This window comes from Bubalus bubalis, chromosome 2 (genome assembly GCF_019923935.1).
Source record: "Bubalus bubalis isolate 160015118507 breed Murrah chromosome 2, NDDB_SH_1, whole genome shotgun sequence".
Lineage (NCBI taxonomy): Eukaryota > Metazoa > Chordata > Mammalia > Artiodactyla > Bovidae > Bubalus > Bubalus bubalis.
In genome coordinates this window covers 153,760,907-153,783,432 of record NC_059158.1, presented here as the reverse complement: position 1 = coordinate 153,783,432, position 22,526 = coordinate 153,760,907, and the positions used below count along the sequence as shown (strand labels likewise).

At 36.6% G+C, this 22,526-nt stretch overlaps 1 protein-coding gene across 1 annotated transcript in view; it reads right to left on the bottom strand.

Moving 5' to 3' along the window:
• SPAG16 (sperm associated antigen 16) overlaps positions 1–22,526 on the bottom strand; it is a 1,086,909-nt gene that overhangs the window by 907,374 nt on the left and 157,009 nt on the right. Inside the window, exon 9 of the mRNA XM_045162106.1 lies at positions 10,976–11,103. Coding sequence (XP_045018041.1) covers positions 10,976–11,103 — 128 coding nt within the window. The remainder of the gene's footprint in view (positions 1–10,975; positions 11,104–22,526) is intronic.

Genomic DNA, 22,526 nt, shown 5'->3' with positions numbered 1-22,526 from the left:
CTTAGCAGCAGCAGTACTAACAGACCAGAAAGGATGGTTGATTTATATGTGGGGATTTCTTTAGGTTGCTCTTTATTTACAAACAAAAAAAAAGGAGAGACGTTTCCAGTGAAAGGAAAGTGACTAAGACATGAACATGTGAAAAGACTGAGTCTAGACCATAGTGGTATAGAGGCTAAGGGTAAAATAAGAGCTAAAAAAATAGGTTGGAGCTAGACTGAGATAAGTCAAGCATATCTTGAGGGCTTGAAATATAATAAAATATTTTAAAGTAGAAATAAGATCTCAGAATCATTTTAGAAAGATTACTCTAATGGCAGTAAAGAGCATAAATTAAAGTTGGAGGAACAACTGGAGGCAGAGAGATCAGCAGGAGGAGGTTACAGAAGCCGAAGTGTTAGCTGATGGACTGAGAAATAAATAGTGCACAACTCTTTTTGGATACAGAATACATAGACTTAAATGACTGATTGAATGTGATTAAGTGGTTAGGAGGACCAAACATTCGCAGATCTTAGGTGATGATACAGATGATAATGACGCAAACCAAAATAGGAGAAAGAAGGGAGTGAGGGTAGAGGGGAGGGGTTGGTAGAAGATGGAATTGCCTTTGAAAACTATTAACTCTGAGGTGCTCACAAAACATGCAAATTGAAATGTCTGATTTTATGAGGTACTCTGCTTCCCTGGTGACTCAGGTGGTAAAGAATCTGCCTGCAATTGGGATACCTGGGTTTAATTCCTGGGTTGGGAAGATCCCCTGGCAAAGGGAAAGGCTACCCTCTCCAGTATTCTGGCCTGGGGAATTCCATGGATTATAGAGTCTATGGGGTCAAAGAGAGTCAGAAACCACTGAGTAACTTTCACTTTCACTGAGTTAATAGCATTATCTTGGGATAATGTCAGTAATTTTAAATTAAAGTTGAATTCAAAGTACAAGTATTGTCACCTTGTTGGAGGTATACTCTAATAAAAAAGTTTTTTACTCAGATTATAAAACACTGTTGATATGAAAAAAGTAATCATATAAAACGAACATGATAACTTCATCTCGGTCATGGCCACATAAAAAACTGCCAAAATTGGCTTAAGATTTAAATCTACTGTCACAAGCACTGATATTTATAGCTCATTCACCACATATCTATGAACAGCAAAGGAAAAATAACTTGTGAGCTATCATTCCACGTGCATCAACTTTAGCATGGATTAAAGACAAAGTCTTGGCAAATTTAAGTAAGACATCCCAAGTAATGACAAAAATTACTGAAACCACTTATTACTTATCAAATCTTGTAATCCCTGATTATTTAAATGGACTTGTTAGTATATGTGTGATTATGATATAGCTTGAAACAGTAAATATATTGCTCAAAAGAAAAGTATATTGATACTTGCCCTAAACCATCTTCCCTAACATTCTGTATTTCAAGGATTATACTTTTTTGTAAACTTCCATTTTCCTTTCTATTACATAATAGGAAATACTATTAATAGCAGGCAGCTAAGCAAGAAAGTAGAGTGAGAGATAGTTTCCATATTTATTGGAAAATTATTGCATTGTCATTCCATGGAAATTTGACTTTCCTTATCATAATAATATACCCCAGAAAAGAGTTTAAGGTAAAAACTGAAGGACTAGACTTTTTCAAAAAGTGAAGCCACGTCCTAAGGAAGGCAAGCATAGTTTCATTTTTACCAACCTTAATTAATAAGCTGGATTTTATGCATTGTTGTGCTACACATAATTGCTATTTATAATTATAATATGTCCAACAATACCTTCTTGTAGATCACTGTGGTTATTATTATGGATCTAGATAATTAAAAACAGAATGAAAAACTGTTATAGCCCCAGAAGGATAACTGTCGGTCTCTCTCTGAGTCTATGCACCCCTGGAATTGAAAATGCTTTGTGCAACATGCATAACCAATGAAAAGGTCTTTCCATAATTTTAGCTGTAACTTGATTCAGAAAAAAAATCAGAACACCTTCTGGAAGATGACAGCTGCTCAACAAATCCAAAGTGCCTAAACAAGCCGAGTTTAAAGCTGAAGGCAGATACAGGCAAGGGCACTAAAGACAATCTGAAATAAATTGAGAATCTGATCTCCTAATTAGATGATGCATTTATTTATGGAACATACACAAAGTGATAAATGGGTCATAAAAATGTATGTTTACATTTACCATAAATTTATGTACCTCTTTCTTTTTAAAAATTTAGGTCATAAATATTATCATTATTTAATGGAAAATAACTGAATACCTTAGTACTTTGATAGTAAACCACAAAATCAACAGAATATATTTATATACTACAGAAAATGTTTTAAAATATTCTGTACACTCCTTGTAAGTAATGATTACAAATATTACAAATATTTTACTGCATATAATTATTACCCTTCTAAGGAGAATTTTCTTGATGTTTCAAGAGACTATATAGCATATTAAAAAGCAGAGATATTACTTTGCCAACAAAGGTCCATCTAGTCAAGGCTATGGTTTTTCCAGTAGTTATGTATGGATGTGAGAGTTGGACTATAAAGAAAGCTGAGCACCGAAGAATTGATGCTTTTGAACTGTGGTGTTGGAGAAGACTCTTGGGAGTCCCTTGGACTGCAAGGGAACCAACCAGTCCATCCTAAAGGAGATCAGTCTTGGGTGTTCATTGGAAGGACCGATGCTGAGGCTGAAACTCCAATACTTTAGCCACCTGATGGGAAGAGCTGACTCATTGGAAAAGACCCTGATTATGGGAAGGATTCGGGACAGGAGGAGAAGGGGACGACAGAGGATGAGATGGCTGGATGGCATCACCGACTCGACGCACATGAGTTTGGGTGAACTCCGGGAGTTGGTGATGGACAGGGAGGCCTGGCATGCTGTGATTCATGGGGTCGCAAAGAGTCGGACACAACTGAGCGACTGAACTGAACTGAACTGAAGGAGAATTTTCTTGATGTTTCAAGAGACTATTCTTTTCTTCTAATCATTCAAAGTTTAAATATATATTTTGCTCTAATATATTGCTTGTCTGTTTAGGGGATATAAGGAGAAGGCAATGGCACCCCACTCCAGTACTCTTGCCTGGAAAACCCCATGGAAGGAGGAGCCTGGTAGGCTGCAGTCCATGGGGTTGCTAGGAGTCAGACACAACTGAGCGACTTCACTTTCACTTTTCACTTTCATGCATTGGAGAAGAAATGGCAACCCACTCCAGTGTTCTTGCCTGGAGAATCCCAGGGTTGGGGAGCCTGATGGGCTGCCGTCTATGGGGTCACACAGAGTCAGACACGACTGAAGCGACTTAGCAGCAGCAGCAGCAGTGGCAGCAGTTAGGGGATATAAATATCATGAAAATAACAAAATTCAGCTTAATGTAAATTGCTGTTTAGTCGCTAAGTCGTGTCTGTCTCTTTTGCAACCCCATAGACTGAAGTCCACCAGGCTCTTCTGTCCATGGGATTTTCCAGGCAAGAATACTGGAGTAGGTTGCCATTTGCTTCTCCAGGGAATCTTCTCAACCCAGGAATCAAACCTGTGTCTCCTGAATCTTAGGCAGATTCTTTACCACTAAGCCACCAGGGATCCCCGTTTTATAAATATACATTGTAAAATTCAAGTTAAATTTATAGTTATAAAAAGGATCTAATATTTTATTTGGAAATACATTTTAAAATATAGTAGTGATTCCTTATAAACATATATAATTGGTAGCCCAAAGAAGATCAGAAATACTGATCTATGCTAAAAAATTACATTTCCATGATGCCCATTTTTTTGCATTAAAAGCTACTTAGTCACTTTTTCTTTATTTCTGGTGGTGCTTCTATGGAAGTGCATGGGACAGTACTGACATGAAATTAACTACTTGCCAGGCAGCATATGCAGCTGTGAATTGTGTTCACAGTGGAGCCCAAGGGGTCCCATTCACCTCTAAGTCTACTTGCAAGTTTAATAAGCTTCCCAAACTTGACATGACCAACCCCACATTCCAAACCTGGCCGTCCCTTAGCCTTGAAATTAATAGCCACTCTATCTTCATTTGATCTGACCAAAAACCCTGGAGTCATCCATAATTCTTCTCTCTCAGCCTATACCCAGCCTACCCAAAAATCCTGCTCACTTTCTCATCAAAAACTAAAAATCTTACCATTTAGTCTCTATAACACTATCTATAACCTAGCCCAGAAAATCTTTATAACTCTCTTAAATTACTGAAATAGTTCCTAACTAGTCTGCCAGCTTCTACTCTTAACCTCCATTGACAGTCTAATTCCCACACAGTTGTCAGAACATCTTGTTGTTATATAATAGAAGCCAAATTGCATAATTCTTCTCTCAATCTTCTAATAGCTTTCCAGCATTCTCAGAATAAAATTCACAGTCCTCTTTACTATGATTCGTGAGGACTTAAGTCTCACCCTCTCTGGTCCCCAAGTACCTAACTTCATTTTCTTCTCCTCTTCTATTAACCCAAGTTCACTTACTCTGTTTCTAGCAGACTCCTTGTTGGAACATTCTGGACATGCTACCAGAAATACATAGACCCATGCTAAAAAATTACATTTCTATGATGCCCATTTTTTTTTTGCATTAAAAGCTACTTAGTCACTTTTTATTTATTTCTGATGACTGCTTCTATGGAAGTTCATGGGATAGGACTTTGCATTTGTTGTTTCCTCAACTCTAATTTTCTTCTTTATGTGGTGTATGTCTCACTTCCTCACCCACTTCCGGTTTTTATTACATGTCAGCGTCTCAGAACAGTCCTGGCTCCTTGTGTTTAACCTCAAGCCATCCTCTATTCCATGTCCCTCTGTCTGCTTTGTGTTTCTCTGTAGCACTTATGATCATCAAAGATACAAGAGCATATATGTGTTCACTATTGGCTTATTACTTGTTCCTTGTAACAAATGTAAGCTGCTGGAAACATATTTCTATGTATTTAGTTAATGGTCCAGAGTAGTACCTGATAAATGCTAACTACATTTTTGTTGAATGGGTAAACGTGAAAGTACTTTCAGTCTTTCTTTTTTTAAAATGTTTCATTAATCTTATATATACTAATGCATCTATTTTCACAAAAACATTGTGCATTAGTTAGGGAAGTTAAATTAGGACGTCAGGCAAAGCTTGCAGACAACTGGAAAACTCTCCAAGCAACACATGACCCGGAGATGCACGTGCCTTCTAGCACACAACTTGTCACTTTCAAAGTTTGCTCATTCCAGCTATGAGGATGAAACTGGAGAGAGCAGAGATTCCTATTGGAAGACTTAAGAGATGACTCACTTCAGAAGGCTAGGAGATAGAATCTTCCAATAGGCCCAGGGAGGAGGAAACTGAATTGGTGAGTATTTAGCCAGTCTCTGCCATCTATAAATTAGGAAAACACTAAGATTTCATGTTCTTTTTCTTTTTTTTTTTTGGTAAATTATTTTATTTATTTTAATTGGAGGCTAATTACTTTATAAAATACTTCAAAATAATATATACTGCATGCCTGCTGAATTCCATGATGGAAATAAAGTATTAATAGAATGTTAGGATTAACAGTAACTGAAGGAATGAAGAGTAAAACATTAGTTACATATTTCAGGAACTGCCTACCCAAGGAGGTAACATCTGAGCTGAGATTTTAGAGATAAGAATGAGCCAGACATGCAGAAACTGGAGAAGTAAAACCTCAAATAGAGGGAAGAGTTAGTATAAAGACCTGAGGGCAGAGATAAGTATGGCAGGTTTGCAGAATAGGGAGAAGATTGGGTAGTTTAGTCTTAACAAGGAAGCAGGGAGAGCATGTGGTCAATGCAACGAGAGGTGGACAACGGTCCCAACCAGAAGAGTGTTGTAGGCCTCAGTAAGAAGTTTGGGATCTTACTTTAAAACAGGGGGGAGACATTATCGTACTGAAAGAAGTGAATTTTATCATCTGGTTTATATTTTTAAAAGATAGATTTAGCTAGCATGAAGTAAATGAATTAGTAGGCTTTTGCAATAGTGTAAGATATGGCCATAGTAATATAGATAGAGAGAAGTGGGAAAATGTAAATGTGTTTTGGAGGCAAAACCTATCAGACTTACTCTTGGATTGATGGTGGGAATTGTGGGGTGAGAGAATGAGTAATTAAAATTACTTACAGGCTTTTAGCTTGAATAAGTTCATGTAAATTCACATTTTGCTTTTGCAAAATGGTGAAGATCAGTAGAGCCAGTTTTCTGAGGGAAAACAAGAGTTCTTTCTGAACGTGATAATTTGAAGAAGCCTATTAGGTGTTCAAGCCCAAGGGAGATGTCAATGGTAGAGATATTGCCAAGGGGATTATCTATCATTGTGTGATCAGCTGCTCAGTCATGTCTGACTCTCTGTGACCCCATGGAATGTAGTCTAACAAGCTCCTCTGTCCATGGGATTTTTCAGGTAAGAATACTGGAGTGGGTTGCCATTTCCTACTCTGTGGAGAGTACTTAAAGACTGAGCTTGGAAGAGGCCACAGGAAAAAATGTAGACTGTGAAAAGATGAAGCCAGAAGGCTGAGCCAGAGCAATTACCAGCCATAAGTCTGGCAGAAGAGAAGCAGCCTACTGACCAGACACTGAGCAGGACAGCCTGGGACCCAGCAGGAAGACCAGGACCAGGCAAATAGTGAAGTCAAGAGAGTAAACACAGGGGTGGTGGGCTGTATCAACTGCAGCTAAGAGGAGAAGAATGAGTGAGTGGCCACTGGTGGTGGGCATGGCAGCAGCCAATGACTGACAAGAGTCAGTTCCAGAGTAGAGGACAGAGAAGGAGTTCCACTGAATGGGAAGACTGAGTAAAAACTATTAGTTCAATCAGCACTACTGCCAACCTTTTTTAGGGAAATGAGCAGAGCAGCTTCTGGGGAAACAGCATAGGTTTGGTGGGGGCAGGGAGGGGGTGGTTGGTCAAGAAAATTTTTTGTTTTAACTAATGGGAGTTAATGTTCTAGGCTGATGTAAACCATCTTGTAAAAAAAGCAGGAGAAAGACAGCTATCTTAGTATTCAAAAACTCTGTTAACTAATCTGATTTAACCTATGAAACTGCACTCTATAAAAATGAAAATTAGTAAGACATCAAGAATTTTTAAATTATATGGAATTTAATGTGCATTTATTTTATTATGACCTTATTAGAAAAATTCAGCAAAAATACATTTTAATAAATCTGTGTTTTCCAGGGAAACAATATATAATTAGCAAATTCTGCACTTAAAAACAGTCTAATGAATTATTTTAATATTTAAGTTTAAAGCAATTATCCTAGGTTAAATTTGTCAGGGGAAAAAGTATCTTGGCCAAACTCATGGGTTATATAGTTGTAGGTTACTGACAAATTTGTATGCTTGATTGTAAAAATAGAAACTATTTCCTTGGTCTTTTTCTTTAATACAATGTATGGACTTATCCGCTATTTTGTGGTTTGCTTTTGAGTTAACTGGACCTGATACAAATTCTTTCTGTGTAATTCAAAAGGTTTCTGAGCCTCATCTGTGTGTGTGTGAATGTGTAAGTAAAAGAGACAGAGACAAAGAGAGAGACATAAAGAAACAGGGGAAACAGCTGAATCCTGGCATTTACAGATGCTTACTAAAATGGTTTATTGTTATTATTGATATTCTTTCATTATCATTGTTATAACTGTTATTGTTATTTTGATGAAGTTAAGAAACCTATACACCATAGAGGAAGAATTTTATTTACACTCATGGTAATTTAAAATCAAAATAAATTCACAGCTACATATAAAACATTTTTTTTTATATTTCAAAGAAACATATAATTGAGTCAATGAACATTATACTATTAAAGACCTCAACATTCAAAAAAGTGAAATCATGACATCAAGTCCCATAACTTCATGGCAAATAGATGAGGAAACAATGGAAACAGTGACAGACTATATTTTCTTGCACTCCAAAATCACTGCAGACAGTGCCTGCAGCCATGAAATTAAAAGACACTTGTTCCTTGGAAGAAAAACTATTATAAACCTAGATGGTGTATTAGAAAGCAGAGACGTCACTATGCTGACAAAGGTCCACATAGTCAGAGCTATGGTTTTTCCAGTAGTCATGTATGGATGTGACAGTTGGACCATAAAGGAGGCTGAGCACTGAAGAACTGATGTCTTCAAACTGTGGTGTTAGAGAAGACTCTTGAGAGTCCCTTGGACAGCAAGGAGATCAAAGCAGTTAATCCTAAAGGAAATCAACCCTGACTATTCACTGGAAAGACGGATGCTAAAGCTGAAGCTCCAATACTATGGCCACCTTATGCAAAGAGTTGACTCACTGGAAAAGAACCTAATACTGGGAAAGACTGAGGGCAGGATGAGAAAGGGGCAACAGAGGATAAGACGAATGGATGGCATCATCAACTCAATGGACATGAGTTTGAGCAAACTCTGGGAGATAGTAAAGGACAGGAAAGCCTGAAGTGCTGCAGTCCATGGGGTCTAAAAGAGCTGGACATGACCGATGGACTGAGCAACATTAAAGACCTATAAAGTACCAAACTTCTGTGTGTATATAAGGACTGAAGGGAGTGTGGTGATTGGTTTTAAAATTAAGAACAGAGAATATTAAATTATCTGAGCAACACTAGAAATTTACAGTTGAGTTTTTTATTATGGCCAGTTAAGGACTGGTGGCATACAATAAGAATACACAGAAAGCAGTAGAAGACAACAAAGTGGGAGAGAGAAAAACAAACCTGGAACCCAAAAGAAATGGCTGTATCAGGAAGCAGAAAGTGAGACAAATTGAAAAGGAACAAACAGTCAGAGAGGAGGAAAAAAAAAGGAGGGGGGTTCCCAGGGAAATGAGTTGTCCCAAAGTCACAGCTTAATTTTCCTTTGAGGTATGTTACTCTGGAAGATTAGTGATTATCATTTTCTACTCACAATTGATCTGTTTTTTCTTACTGTCTAACTCATAATGCTAGAATATTTTCTCCTAATGGGCTAACTAGTGAAGATTATGACAGAGAAATTGTTCCCTGGGTTGCAGTAGTAGTTATCAGGGCAGCTGTCTTTCCAAAGGCTGCAAATAAATTCAGCTGAAATCTAGATTTTGTCTTTGACTAAGAGTCAAATGTTTCCCATGTTTTCTTTTCCTTGTTTTCATTTAGTGAAAGCTTCTCTCTTAACCTTCACATAATCATTGGTCACTGTAGGCTGTGCCTACAGTACCTAGACTGTTCAGAGATCCCAGATTGTGCGCCAGCAGACCAGCACAGGCTGTTCCTACCAGCTGAGGTCCAGGATCACAAAGCATCAAAGGAGTTTGTTATTCGCCCTTCAAAAGCCTGTTGTGTTTGCTACTGTGAAATAATTAAAAATTAATCAAGGTGATGAAATATGAGTGTGATAAGCAGAACTGCTATCAATGAAAATTAAATTAATGCTGTGGAAAAGTGAGGAGATCATCTGTGTGTCTCAAGCTCTTGTTTTAGATTACGGAAATTACAAAATTGAACTTGTTAGTGATGCATTATTGGAAAGAAATATGATGTAGAATTCCAATCAACAGTCAGTTAATCAAAGAAAAGGTCATGACCTTACATCAAAAGACTGGGATGTGAGTGCAGATGAACTGTTTTAAGTTGAAATAGACTATTTAAGGAATGAATGTATCATTATTATAGTTCTTTTTACTAACAAACTTCTTCAATTCATTAACCTACAGGTTTTCATCATGGCAGATAAGATCATATCCACTGTGCTCATAAGCAGGGTACCATAGACAGTATTCTTGGTACATGCAAATAATCAAACAAATGGGTCTTAGAAAGTAAATTCCACATAAGTTCATCCAGAGCAAATGAAAACCTCATCACAGGTAAGTGTATGTTATTAGAATTGGTTAACACTCTCTTCTGAGACATTCGTCCTCATTAAACGTAACACGGGCTTCCCTGGTGGCTCATTTGGTAGAGTCTGCCTGCAATGTGGAGACCCAGGTTCCATCCCTGAGTGGGGGAGATTCCCTGGAGAGAAAAGGCAACCCACGCCACTCTTCTTGCCCAGAGAATCCCATGGACAGAGGAGCCTGGTGGGCTACAGTCCATGGGGCCACAAAGAGTCGGACACAACTGAGTGACTAACACTTTCACTTTTCATTTTCTTTCAAATATAACAGGAGTTATTATGACAAACATGTTTGTCAAGTATTTTTGTACAAATCCTAGAGTTCTTAAAGGTCAATAATAAACTTGGGATTATATGAACAAATACAAGAAAACAATATTACTAACCTAAACTGTAATCAAAATGATATATCTATGATTATTTACAAAAGCTAACCACTTAGTCAGAAATTAATCTACCATAGAAATCTATGATAGGCTGTATATTTACTGATTCTTCACAGAAATATTTTTCTCAAACACTCTAAATAAGAGCAGTATAAATTTTACAAGATTTTAAACATTTGCTAAAAATGTAAATATTCAGATTCATAAAATAGTACATTTTAATAAATACCAAATAATAGGCTTCACTTTCACACTGATGTGATTATGGTTTGCAAAACTATGATCCTCAAAAGAAAACAAAACAATATGTTAATGAGGAAAAAAAAGTACACTGGTAAAATTTTAAGTAAAATAATCAAATGAAATGCATAGTTGCTGAGATCCTATTTTTAAAAAAATCCTACAAACGTCTCTAAAAACAACGTGTGCTTCATTTTAACCAAGAACTGCAACCTCTACATTAAATATGCACAGTCGTGCACTTGGGCTGTACTGCCATCAAGTGCCTAAACCAATTAGTATTGAGGTTCTTGCAGCAGCTTTGAGCAGATTCTTTCAGTGTTACAAGTAGTAATTTCAGATACAGGCTAAGAGCAAACCACTTTGATCATAAACAGCTATAAGAGCATCAAAATTTAGACACGACAATAAAACCTCAAAGGTATTAATAAAACATCAAGCATCCTACCAGCTCACTGGAAGTTCATGAAGTCTGAATATGTTATTCAGCTTGTAGTCAAATTTTGCTGGACAAAGATTCTCTTTGCCTAAATCCAGGTTTGGATTTGGTTGCATATGTGTAGGAAATTCTGAATCCTAGAGAAAAAATAAAGAACTCTGTGTAAAATAGAAACTCATTGTACACATTGATACAGTCTTATTTAATATTTTATTAAAAAACAAATGCTACTATTAAATCCATCATTCTTGATTTTAGTTTTGAGAAAATATGCAATAAATATAAAATTTTAAATAAGGAATATATCTAATTGCATAAATCTAAACTGCATGCTACATGGTAAAAATTACTTGCAAACATCCCTTTACTGAATTACAATGAAACACAATATAGCATTTCTTATATATTATTGGCCTATTGTCCTTTTTCAATAAGTTTCCATCCCCAACAGTATTATTTTTATATTCCTTTTGTTCTCTATAGATGGGGAACTGAACAAATTTTAACTGGATAACAAAATAACAACATTCACTAACAATTATGGTTTTCTTTACATCTGAGGCCACTGGGATAATTTAAAGTTACTAAAGATAACGAAGAAGGCAATGGCACCCCACTCCAGTACTTTTGCCTAGAAAATCCCATAGACAGAGGAGCCTGGTAGGCTGCAGTCCAAAAGATTTCTGTCATAATCATTTTAAATTTCACATACATTAGAATCCACATCTGCCATGTATTGGTCATTTCCCTCCAAAATGATGAAAAAGATAATTTTCAGCCCCTGAGAAAGCAGTCTCTCCTCAGTGGAAAGAAGACATCCTATGAATAGCACTTGAAAGTGAAGTGTTAGTCCTTCAGTCCTGTCCGACTCTTTGTGACTGCATGGACTATAGCCCACAGGCTCCTCTGTCCATGGAATTCTCCACGGAAGAATACTGAAGTGGGTTGCCATTTCTTTCTCCAAGGGATCTTTCTGACCCAGGTATTGAACCTGGGTCTCCGGCACTGCAGGCAGACTTTTTACAAACTGAGCCACCAGATGGATGGATCAATTGTTCAACTCAACAGAAAAAGGAACTGATCAGTCCTTAACACTTTGAAATTGCCTTTAAAAGAGGGAGACACATTAGTTGTTTGTACATGCATTCATTTGTTCAAAAGGTATTTTGGAGTACTACTTTATCCCAAACATTATTCTAGGTATGGGGAATCCACTAATAAACAAAGCAGATAAAAAGACTTGCCCTGTGAAGGTTACATTGTAACAGATTATTTAATATATCCTCAGAGTTTGGAGAATTACAAAGATAATTTTAATAAATGAAGTATCTTTCTGATCACAAAGTAATATATTAATACATTCTTTTAGAAATTTTATGCATTTTATACTACTACAAAGAAAAAAATTAAACTTTTTTTACTACCAGATTAATTACTATTAGATTCCCTGGTAGCTCTGAGAATCTGTCTGAGTGATAATAATTAGTGTTATCACTTTGGTTTACAACTTATCTGTCTCTGTATCTCAATTTTTACAAAACTGGAACCATCCTCTACTATCCACCCTCCATCTTTCATTTAACATTACTGCATTTTCACAGTAGTCTATTTTGAAAGAATGCAAACACCACATTTTACTTAAAATAAGCTATATTTGTTTCCCATATGATTATCAATTCTATGAACATGGTTTTCTATCTATAAATCTCCACTTTACTGATTGCATCCTTAAAGCACAGTTTAGAAGTGTAAGTGAATAATCATCCAAAGAAAATATATTTTTTTAAAAACATGATACCCTTTCACAGATTTCTCTTTAGAATTATTACATGAATTCATACCCCTGCCAGTTTTATAATAATATATACAATGCACCATACATCTTTGTTATGGATCCACTCACACAAGTATTTATTTCTTTGGGAAATATTTATTATTGTCTATGTAAGGACAGGCATTGGCTTCAGATCTTACAATATATCAGTGACCAAAACAGACAAAATTGCCTCCCTTGTGGTGACTGCATTCAATCATGATGACACCATGAACAATAAAATAATAAATATATAAATTATAAGGTAGAAAATCTGAAAAAAATGTTGCTAATTCATATATAAAAATATTTCATTGGTGTTTCACTGATTAGATTGACTATTTTTATATTTCTTTTTGTACTTCATTTTTCATCAAGTGTGTGTATATGCCTTCTGCCCATTTCCCTATTGTTGTGATAGTACTTCATTTTAATAATATTACCTATGTTAGAAATGGAGGAAGGGTAAATTATTATGTTGGAAAATACAGAAAGGTGGTGGGAATCTGGTCTTAGTATAATTTTTTGACTACATGGAAATATCTAGAACCAGAAACTTATTATTTACAGCAATTTGTATAAGCACTGTTAAATCAATCATTAGTAAAACTAATACAATGAGGCATTTAAGAAACCTAATCAACTAATTTTAATAAAACCTAATCAACTACAACCTGTTTGATAAAACTGAGAAGAATATAGGGAAAGATTTACAAGAGCAGTGAAGGCATAATAATAGCAATCCTATCTCAGTATAGATATGGAGAATCCCATGGACTGAGGAGCCTGGTGGGCTGCCGTCTATGGGGTCCAACAGAGTCAGACACGACTGAAGCGACTTAGCAGCAGCAGCAGCAGCAGAGGCAAAACATAAGATACTTTATAACCCAGGCTGTATACTGAAACATTCCAGGAGACAATAGCAGGCAGGAAACAATCAATCAGCAGGGAGGATCAGAGAGGTAAACCTTGGATAAATAAATACAGACAATGCATAGAGGATCAGATCAGATCAGATCAGATCAATGGCTCAGTCGTGTTCAACTCTGCGACCCCATGAATCGCAGCATGCCAGGCCTCCCTGTCCATCACCAACTCCTGGAATTCACTCAAACTCACGTCCATCGAGTTAGCGATGCCATCCAGCCATCTCATCCTCTGTCGTCCCCTTCTCCTCCTGCCCCCAATCCCTCCCAGCATCAGACTCTTTTCTAATGAGTCAACTCTTTGCATGAGGTGGCCAAAGTACTGGAGTTTCAGCTTTAGCGTCATTCCTTCCAAAGAAATCCCAGGGCTGATCTCCTTCAGAATGGACTGCTTGGATCTCCTTGCAGTCCAAGGGACTTTCAGGAGTCTTATCCAACACCACAGTTCAAAAGCATCAATTCTTCGGCGCTCAGCCTTCTTCACAGTCCAACTCTCACATCCATACATGACCACAGGAAAAACCACAGCCTTGACTAGACGAACCTCTGTTGGCAAAGTAATGTCTCTGCTTTTGAATATGCTATCTAGGTTGGTCATAACTTTCCTTCCAAGGAGTAAGCGTCTTTTAATTTCATGGCTGCAGTCACCATCTGCAGTGATTTTGGAGCCCAAAAAAATAAAGTCTGACACTGTTTCCCCTGTTTCCCCATCTATTTCCCATGAAGTGATGGGAACAGATCCCATGATCTTCGTTTTCTGAATGTTGAGCTTTAAGCCAACTTTTTCACTCTCCTCTTTCACTTTCATCAAGAGGCTTTTGAGTTCCTCTTCACTTTCTGCCATAAGGGTGGTGTCATCTGCATATCTGAGGGTATTGATATTTCTCCCAGCAATCTTGATTCCAGTTTGTGTTTCTTCCAGTCCAGCGTTTCTCATGATGTACTCTGCATATAAGTTAAATAAGCAGGGTGACAATATACAGCCTTGACGAACTCCTTTTCCTATTTGGAACCAGTCTGTTGTTCCATGAATGAAAATAAATCTTAAAACTATTTGAAATTATATGACTATTGTCCTTCCTTTGTATTGACAAGGTACAACTGGAGGGCAAAGCTAAACTGTCAGTAATGGGCCTTGGTAGGTCAATGGTTCTCAACTCAGTTCATGTTGAAATCACCATGTAGCTTTTTAAAAAATACCAATATCACCAAACCAGACCAATTAAGTAATAATGCCTGAAAGTGAGGCTCTGACATCGGTATTTATGTTAAAGCTCTCCATGTGAAAAAAAGTAGTGATTGATAATTGTGACTTTTCCTCACAATTCAGTTTCACCACATACTAGTATGTGAATTTATTCAAGTTACTCACTAAGCTTTCTAAGCTGTGTTTTCCCACATGTAAAATACAACCAAAATCACACTGAATTCATTGACTTGAGGATTAAGTGAGTTAATCTTTGTAGAGCACCAATCACATGCTTGCCATCTAATAAATCCTTAATAAACATTAGCTATTTTTGTGTTTATTTTTATTATTGCTGCAATTAGTGGCACATGTTAGTCTCAACTGGTGAGTAAATTCATTGAGTTATTTCATACTTTACTTATTTATTATAAAACACTTTCTCTTAATCAAATCAAAGGTTTAATTTCTTCTGGTATGCTGATTACAGAATAGTTTACTGTGATCCAACCTGTCGGAATTCAGTCCCATATCTGGTTAACTGCTGGCTATCTCTCTTTGACCCGGAATCAATAATAAATGGAGTTCTCTTGCTTCACTGACCAGCCAGTTGGGATTAACACAGCCTTGCTGCTTATATTCACAGGATGAAAGACCAGATGGGTAACTTTCTCTTCACTTCAGTGATATATCAGTTAGGTATCCCCTGTATCTATCCTGATTGGGAAGTCAATTATCTATTTGGCCTCCTTCCACATGAGTCTCTTGGGTACCAAGGCTCTGTGTCTATGCCATTTAACTTCTGTCTGCTTCTCTGTCTTGTTTAATGCTTTCCATTGATAACCCACAACAATCTTGAATCTGAAGCTCAAAATTATTCACTCAGGCATTCACTTAAAACATTTGAGTGTTTACTTCATGTCAGGCATTAGTTTAATTTTACCAGACCACAAATATAAGTAGAATACACTCCTTCCCTTACAAGGACTCAGTCTCAAGAAGGAATAGTATAAATGAAAAGGACAGCTAGATTAGAAATATGTAGACAATATTAAGGTGAAGAAATATGCAATAAGAGTATAGGAATGAAGTAGATAAAGTTATCATATTCATATATTGTGATTTACATTGATAGACATTAGAGATAAATAGGTAATATGTATAAAGCTAAATGGGAAAAGGGAATTATAAAGAGATCATATAAATATAAATGTACTACAGTTATAAAGTAGTAATGTTCATTATATCTTCTGTATATATACAAAGATAGATATACAAAAGAAAAGATATAAAAGATATAAAAGAAAAGATATAAAAGATATATATATATATCTTTTATAAGATATATATATAAAGATGTAAAGATATAAAGATATAAAAGAAAAACATTTCATTAAATCTAGCAACAATAAAACACACTTACCTCGTAGAACGCTAATACAAAACTCAGTAAATCTCAAGAAAAACATACTTTATTCAGAGATATAAAACAGGGATTGATTTAATATAGATATCCCACGGACTCAGGAAGTCTATTAACAAAGTTCTTGAGAAGTTTGATTTAAATATTTAATATATTTCAAATAAAAACTTTACTGCGAATTTTGAGGAGCCTTAGAAAATCATTCTAAAATTAATCTGGAAGAACAAACCAGACAATATTGTTTTGACATTTATAATATCTCCATTTTACACTTGAGAAGACAAACTCATAGTAATTAATCCAAATACAAGCAACCAGTCTAACTCAGTTCAGTTCAGTCACTCAGTTGTGTCTGTCTCTTTGCAACCCCATGGACTGCAGCACTCCAGGCTTTCCTGTCCATCACCAACTCCCGGAGCTTGATCAAACTCAAGTCCATCGAGTCAGTAATGCCATACAACCATCTCATCCTCTGTTGTCCCCTTTCCTCCTGTCTTCAATCTTTCCCAGCATCAGGGTCTTTTCAAACGTGTCAGCTCAGCTTCAGCATCAGTCCTTCCAATGAATATTCAGGACTGACTTGCTTTAGGATGGACTGGTTGGATCTCCTTGCTGTCCAAGGTACTCTCAAGAGTCTTCTCCAACACCACAGTTCAAAAGCATCAATTCTTCGGTGCTCAGCTTTCTTTATAGTCCAACTCTCATATCCATACAGGACAACTGGAAAAATAATAGCCTTGACTAGATAGATCTTTGTTGGCAAAGAAATGTCTCTGCTTTTTAATATGCTGTCTAGGTTGGTATAACTTTTCTTCCAAGCAGCAAGCGTCTTTAAATTTCATGGCTGCAGTCACCATCTGCAGTGATTCTGGAGCCCCCCAAAATAAACACTGTCAAGATGCCATGATCTTAGTTTTCTGAATGTTGAGCTTTAAGACAGATTTTTCACTCTTCTCTTTCACTTTCATCAAGAGGCTCTTTAGTTGTTCTTCACGTTCTACCATAAGGGTAGTGTCATCTGCATATCTGAGGTTATTGATGTTTCTACTGACAATCTTAATTCAAGCTTGTGCTTCATCCAGCCAAGCATTTTTCATGATGTACTCTGCATATGTTAAATAAGCAGTGTGACAATATACAGCCTTGATGTACTCCTTTCCTGATTTGGAACCAGTCTGTTTTTCCATGTCCAGTTCTAATTGTTGCTTCTTGACCTACATGCAGATTTCTCAGGAGGCATGTCAGGTGGTCTGGTATTCCTATATCTTGAAAATTTTCCACACTTTTTTGTGATCCATACAGTCAAAGGCTTTGGCATAGTCAATAAAGCAGAAGTAGACAATTTTCTGGATCTATCTTGCTTTTTTGATGATCCAACGGACGTTGGCAATTTGATATCTGGTTCCGTTGCCTTTTCTAAATCCAGCTTGAACATCTGGAAGTTCATGATTCACGTACCATTGAAGCCTGGCTTGGAGAATTTTGAGCATTACTTTGTGAGCCTGTGAGATGAGTGTAATTATGTGGTAGTTTGAGCATTCTTTGGCATCTGAACTTTTTCAGTCCTGTGGCTACTGCTGAGTTTCTCAAATTTGCTGGCATATTGACTGCAGCACTTTCACAGCATCATCTTTTAGGATCTGAAATAACTCAACTGGAATTCCATCAGCTCCACTAGCTTTGTTCGTCTTGATGCTTCCTAAGGCCCACTTGACTTTACATTCCAGGATGTCTGGCTCTACGTGAGTGATCACACCATCGTGATTATCTGGGTCATGAAGATCTTTTTTGTACAGTTCTTCTGTGTATTCTTGCCATCTCTTCTTAATATCTTCTGCTTCTGTTACATCCATACTATTCTGTCCTTTATTGTGCCCATCTTTGCATGAAAATATCTCTTGGTATCTCTAATTTTCTTGAAGAGATCTCTAGTCTTGCCCGTTCTGTTGTTTTCCTCTATTTCTTTGCACTGATCACTGAGGAAGGCTTTCTTATCTCTCCTTGCTATTCTTTGGAACTCTGCATTCTAATGGGTATATCTTTACTTTTCTCCTTTGCCTTTAGCTTCTCTTCTTTTCATAGCTATTTGTAAGGCCTCCTCAGACAACCTTTTTGCATTTCTTTTTCATGGGGATGATCTTGATCACTGCCTACTGTACAAGGCCACAAACCTCCATCCATAGTTCATCAGGCACTCTATCAGATCTAATCCCTTGAATCTATTTCTCACTTCCACTGTATAATCATAAGGAATTTGATTTAGGTCATACCTGAATGGTTAGTGGTTTTCCCTACTTTCTTCAATTTAAAAGTCTTAATTTTGCCATAAGGAGTTCATGATCTGAGCCACAGCCAGATTCCAGTCTTGTCTTTGCTGACTATATAGAGCTTCTCCATCTTTGGCTACAAAGAATATAATCAATCTCATTTCAGTGTTGACCATCCTGTGATGTCCATGTGTAGAGTTTTCTCTTGTGTTGTTGGAAGAGGGTGTTTGCTATGACCAGTGTATTCTCTTGGCATAACTCTATTAGTTAGCCTTTGCCCTGCTTCATTCTGCACTCCAAGGCCAAATTTGCCCCTTACTCCAACTATTTATTGACTCCTTACTTTTGCATTACAGCCCCCTATAATGAAAAGGATATCTTTTTTGGGTGTTAGTTCTAGAAAGTCTTGTAGGTCTTCATAGAACTGTTCAACTGCAGCTTCTTCAGCATTACTGGTCAGGACATAGACTTGGATTACCATGATATTGAATGGTTAGCCTTGGACACGAACAGAGATCATTCTGCCGTTTTGGGGACTGCATCCAAGTACTACTGCATTTTGGAGTCTTTTGTTGACTATGATGGCTACTCCATTTCATTCTTGCCCACAGTAGTAGACATAATGTTCTACCTCTAAATATCTCCAAATCTAACAAGTTTTCAACTATTACAAAATGATGACTAAGCAAGAATGGATATTTCCTTAATCTTTCAATTATCAAATTGAGTAAAGTTATAAGATTTTTAATGTAATAATGCAAACTGTTGGATAAGATATGGAAAATATTTCTTCACTTGGAATGACTATAAACTGACTTGACATTTTCAAAGAAATATCAATCAAAATAAAAACTGACTTGGCAATTCCATAGCTAGGAATTTGTCTTATGGATAATCTCTCAATGTTTCACCAAATTATATACACAAGCTTTCTTTTTCATTTGTGTTTTTTGTTTTTGTGGTTTGCTTTTATTTTCTAATATGCTGCATTTCCTACAATTTTAGATATAAAGGACAACTTAAATGTGCATCAATACCTTGATTTATTGTAAAAATTATGGTACTATTCTGCTATACCATCTTTAAATAGACTGAAGTACATCCAGTACTGTTATAACCCTAGGGCCCAGTTGTTAAAATACTGAAAAACATTTGTACTACTTGGAAAATAGCCACTATCCAAAGCATATACTCTATATTCCTGTTACAGCCACACTTTATCTACTTCTTTGGGTACATCCCCTGACCCAATTTATTTATAATATTGCCCTAATTATGGTGATTTTTGCCACACCTGGGGCTCCCGGACCATTCTCCCATCCTACATCCAGCATCTATTCTGATTGGTCAGTTCTCATGCTCTAATGTTGACTTGTCAAACACTTTGAATATCACTCTAAATTTATATGTATTTATGCAAAATTAACTCTATATTACTAACTTAAAAATGTATAGAATGGCATATTAAAATCATTCCATTTTTATAAAATAAACAAAGGATCTACAGGTAAGGACTAATGGATTGTGATACATTTTTTAGAGAGAGAAAACAAGAATCTTAACAGTGGTCATGAGGAGGAGATCAAGATGAAAGAGCAGGAAAATGTGGAGCTCACCAACCCCCATGCATGCATGCATGCTAAGTCGCTTCGGTCGTGTCCAACTCTGTGCGACCCTATGGACAGCAGCCCACCAGGCTCCTCTGTGCACAGGATTCTCTAGGCAAGGATATTGGAGTGGGTTGCCAATTCCTTCTCCAATGCATGAAAGTGAAAAGTGAAAGTGAAGTCGCTTCAGTCATGTCCAACTCTTAGCGACCCCACGGACTGCAGCCTACCAGTGGGTTGCCATTGCCTTCTCCAACCCACATAAACACATCCAAAATTCAACAACATGGAACAATTCTCACTGAAAACAGAGACTGGAAGAAGACCCACAAGTAGGCAGGCAGAAAGGGAACAGAAGCAATTAGACTGGCACTGAGCCCCTAGGAGGGGACACAGAAGAGGAGTGGGACTACATGGGCTAGACAACCCTTCCTAGGGGGTGGGCAGTTGAATCCCCATCTAGGGTGTATGACACCAAGATACACTTAGCTGGTTTGAAAACCAGTGGGACTGACAATGGAGCTGTAAGAAAGTTAGACTCTGCTTGTGAAGAGTGCACACATGCTTGTTCGGTCCCAAAACAAGGCAAAGGAAGCAGACTGAAACTGCCCAGTGGTCAATTTCCCCACAACTGTCCCAGCATGCTTGGTGGGAATCTAAATTTCCATAGTCACTATGGAAAATATTTTGGGGAGGTTCCTTGAAAAATTGAAAATAGAACAACCATATGATCTAGAATTTCTACTATGGGGTATATATTTGATGAAAACAAAAATATTTTCAAAAGATACCTGCACTCCCATGTTTATAATAGCATTATTTGCAATAGTCAGGATATGAAAACAACTTAATTGTCCAGCAACAGATGAATGAATAAAAAATATGTGGTAGGCTTCCCTGGTGGCTCAGATGGTAAAGAATCTATCTGCAATGCAAGAGGACCTGGGTTCAATCCCTGGTTTGGGAAGATCCCCTTGAGAATTGAATGCAATCCTACTGCTAATATTCTTACCTAGAGAGTTCCATGGACTGATGAACCTGGCAGGCAACAGTCCATGGGATCACAAAAAGTCAATCATATACAACTGAGTGATTAACAATGAAATATTGCTTGGTCATAAAGAAGAATGAACTATTTCCATAAAAATGAATGACATATTTGAAACAACATAGATGGGCCCAGATGTTGTTATGCTTAGTGAAATAAGTCAGATAGGTAAAGAAATATACTGTATTATCATTTATATGTGGAATCTAAAAAATGAAACAGATGAATAAGGTAAAACAGAAACAGATGCACCTATACAGAACAAACTAGTGGTTACCAGTGGGGAGAGGAAAAGGTAGAAGGGAAAGACAGGGTTGAAGATTAAGAGACATAAACAACAGTATAAAATAAATAAGCTATAAAGATGTATTATACAGTATAGGGGATATAGCCAATATTTTATAATAACTTTAAATGGAGTATAATATATAAAAATATTTAATCATTGCTATGTACCTGAAACCAATATAATATTATAAATGAACTAGATTTCAATAAAAATATAAAAAGGAAGGGGAAGTAGCTGTGGATGTTCACCGCAGCGCTACTTATAAGATGTGGCAGCTAAGATATGGTAGTGGTGGCTGCTGCTGTGGTTCAGTCACTAATGGTTTGTCTCTGAGACACTGTGAACTATAGCCCACCAGGCTCCTCTGTCCGTAGGATTTCCCGGGCAAGAACACTGGAGTGAGCTGACATTTCCTTGCTAAGACATGGAAGCAACCTAAATGTCCATCAATGGGCAAATGTATAAAGAAAATATGGTATATACATACATGCAATGGAATATTAATCAACCATAAAAAAAATGAAATAATGCCATTTGTAGCAATAAGAATACATCTAGAGATCATCATATTAAGTGACCTAAGTCAGAAGTAAGTGAGACAAATATCATATGATAACACTTATACATGGAATCTTAAAAAAATAATACAAATGAACTTATTTACAAAACAGAAATAAACTCACAGACACAGAAAAGAAACTTAAAATTACCAAAGGGTAAAGCAGAGAGAGGAATAAATTGGGAATTTGGGATTAACAGATTTATACTTCTATGTATAAAAGAGATAAGCAACAAAGACCTACTGTATAGTACAGGGAACTATATTCAGTATCTTGTAATAACCTATAATGGAAAAAAGTCTGAAAAAGAACATATCTGAATCAGTTTGCTGTATACCTGAAACACTTGTATATACTATACTTCAATTTAAAAAATGAAAAAATTATATTAAAAAAACAATAAAACATTGAAAAAAATTAAAAATAAAATAGGAAGAAGCA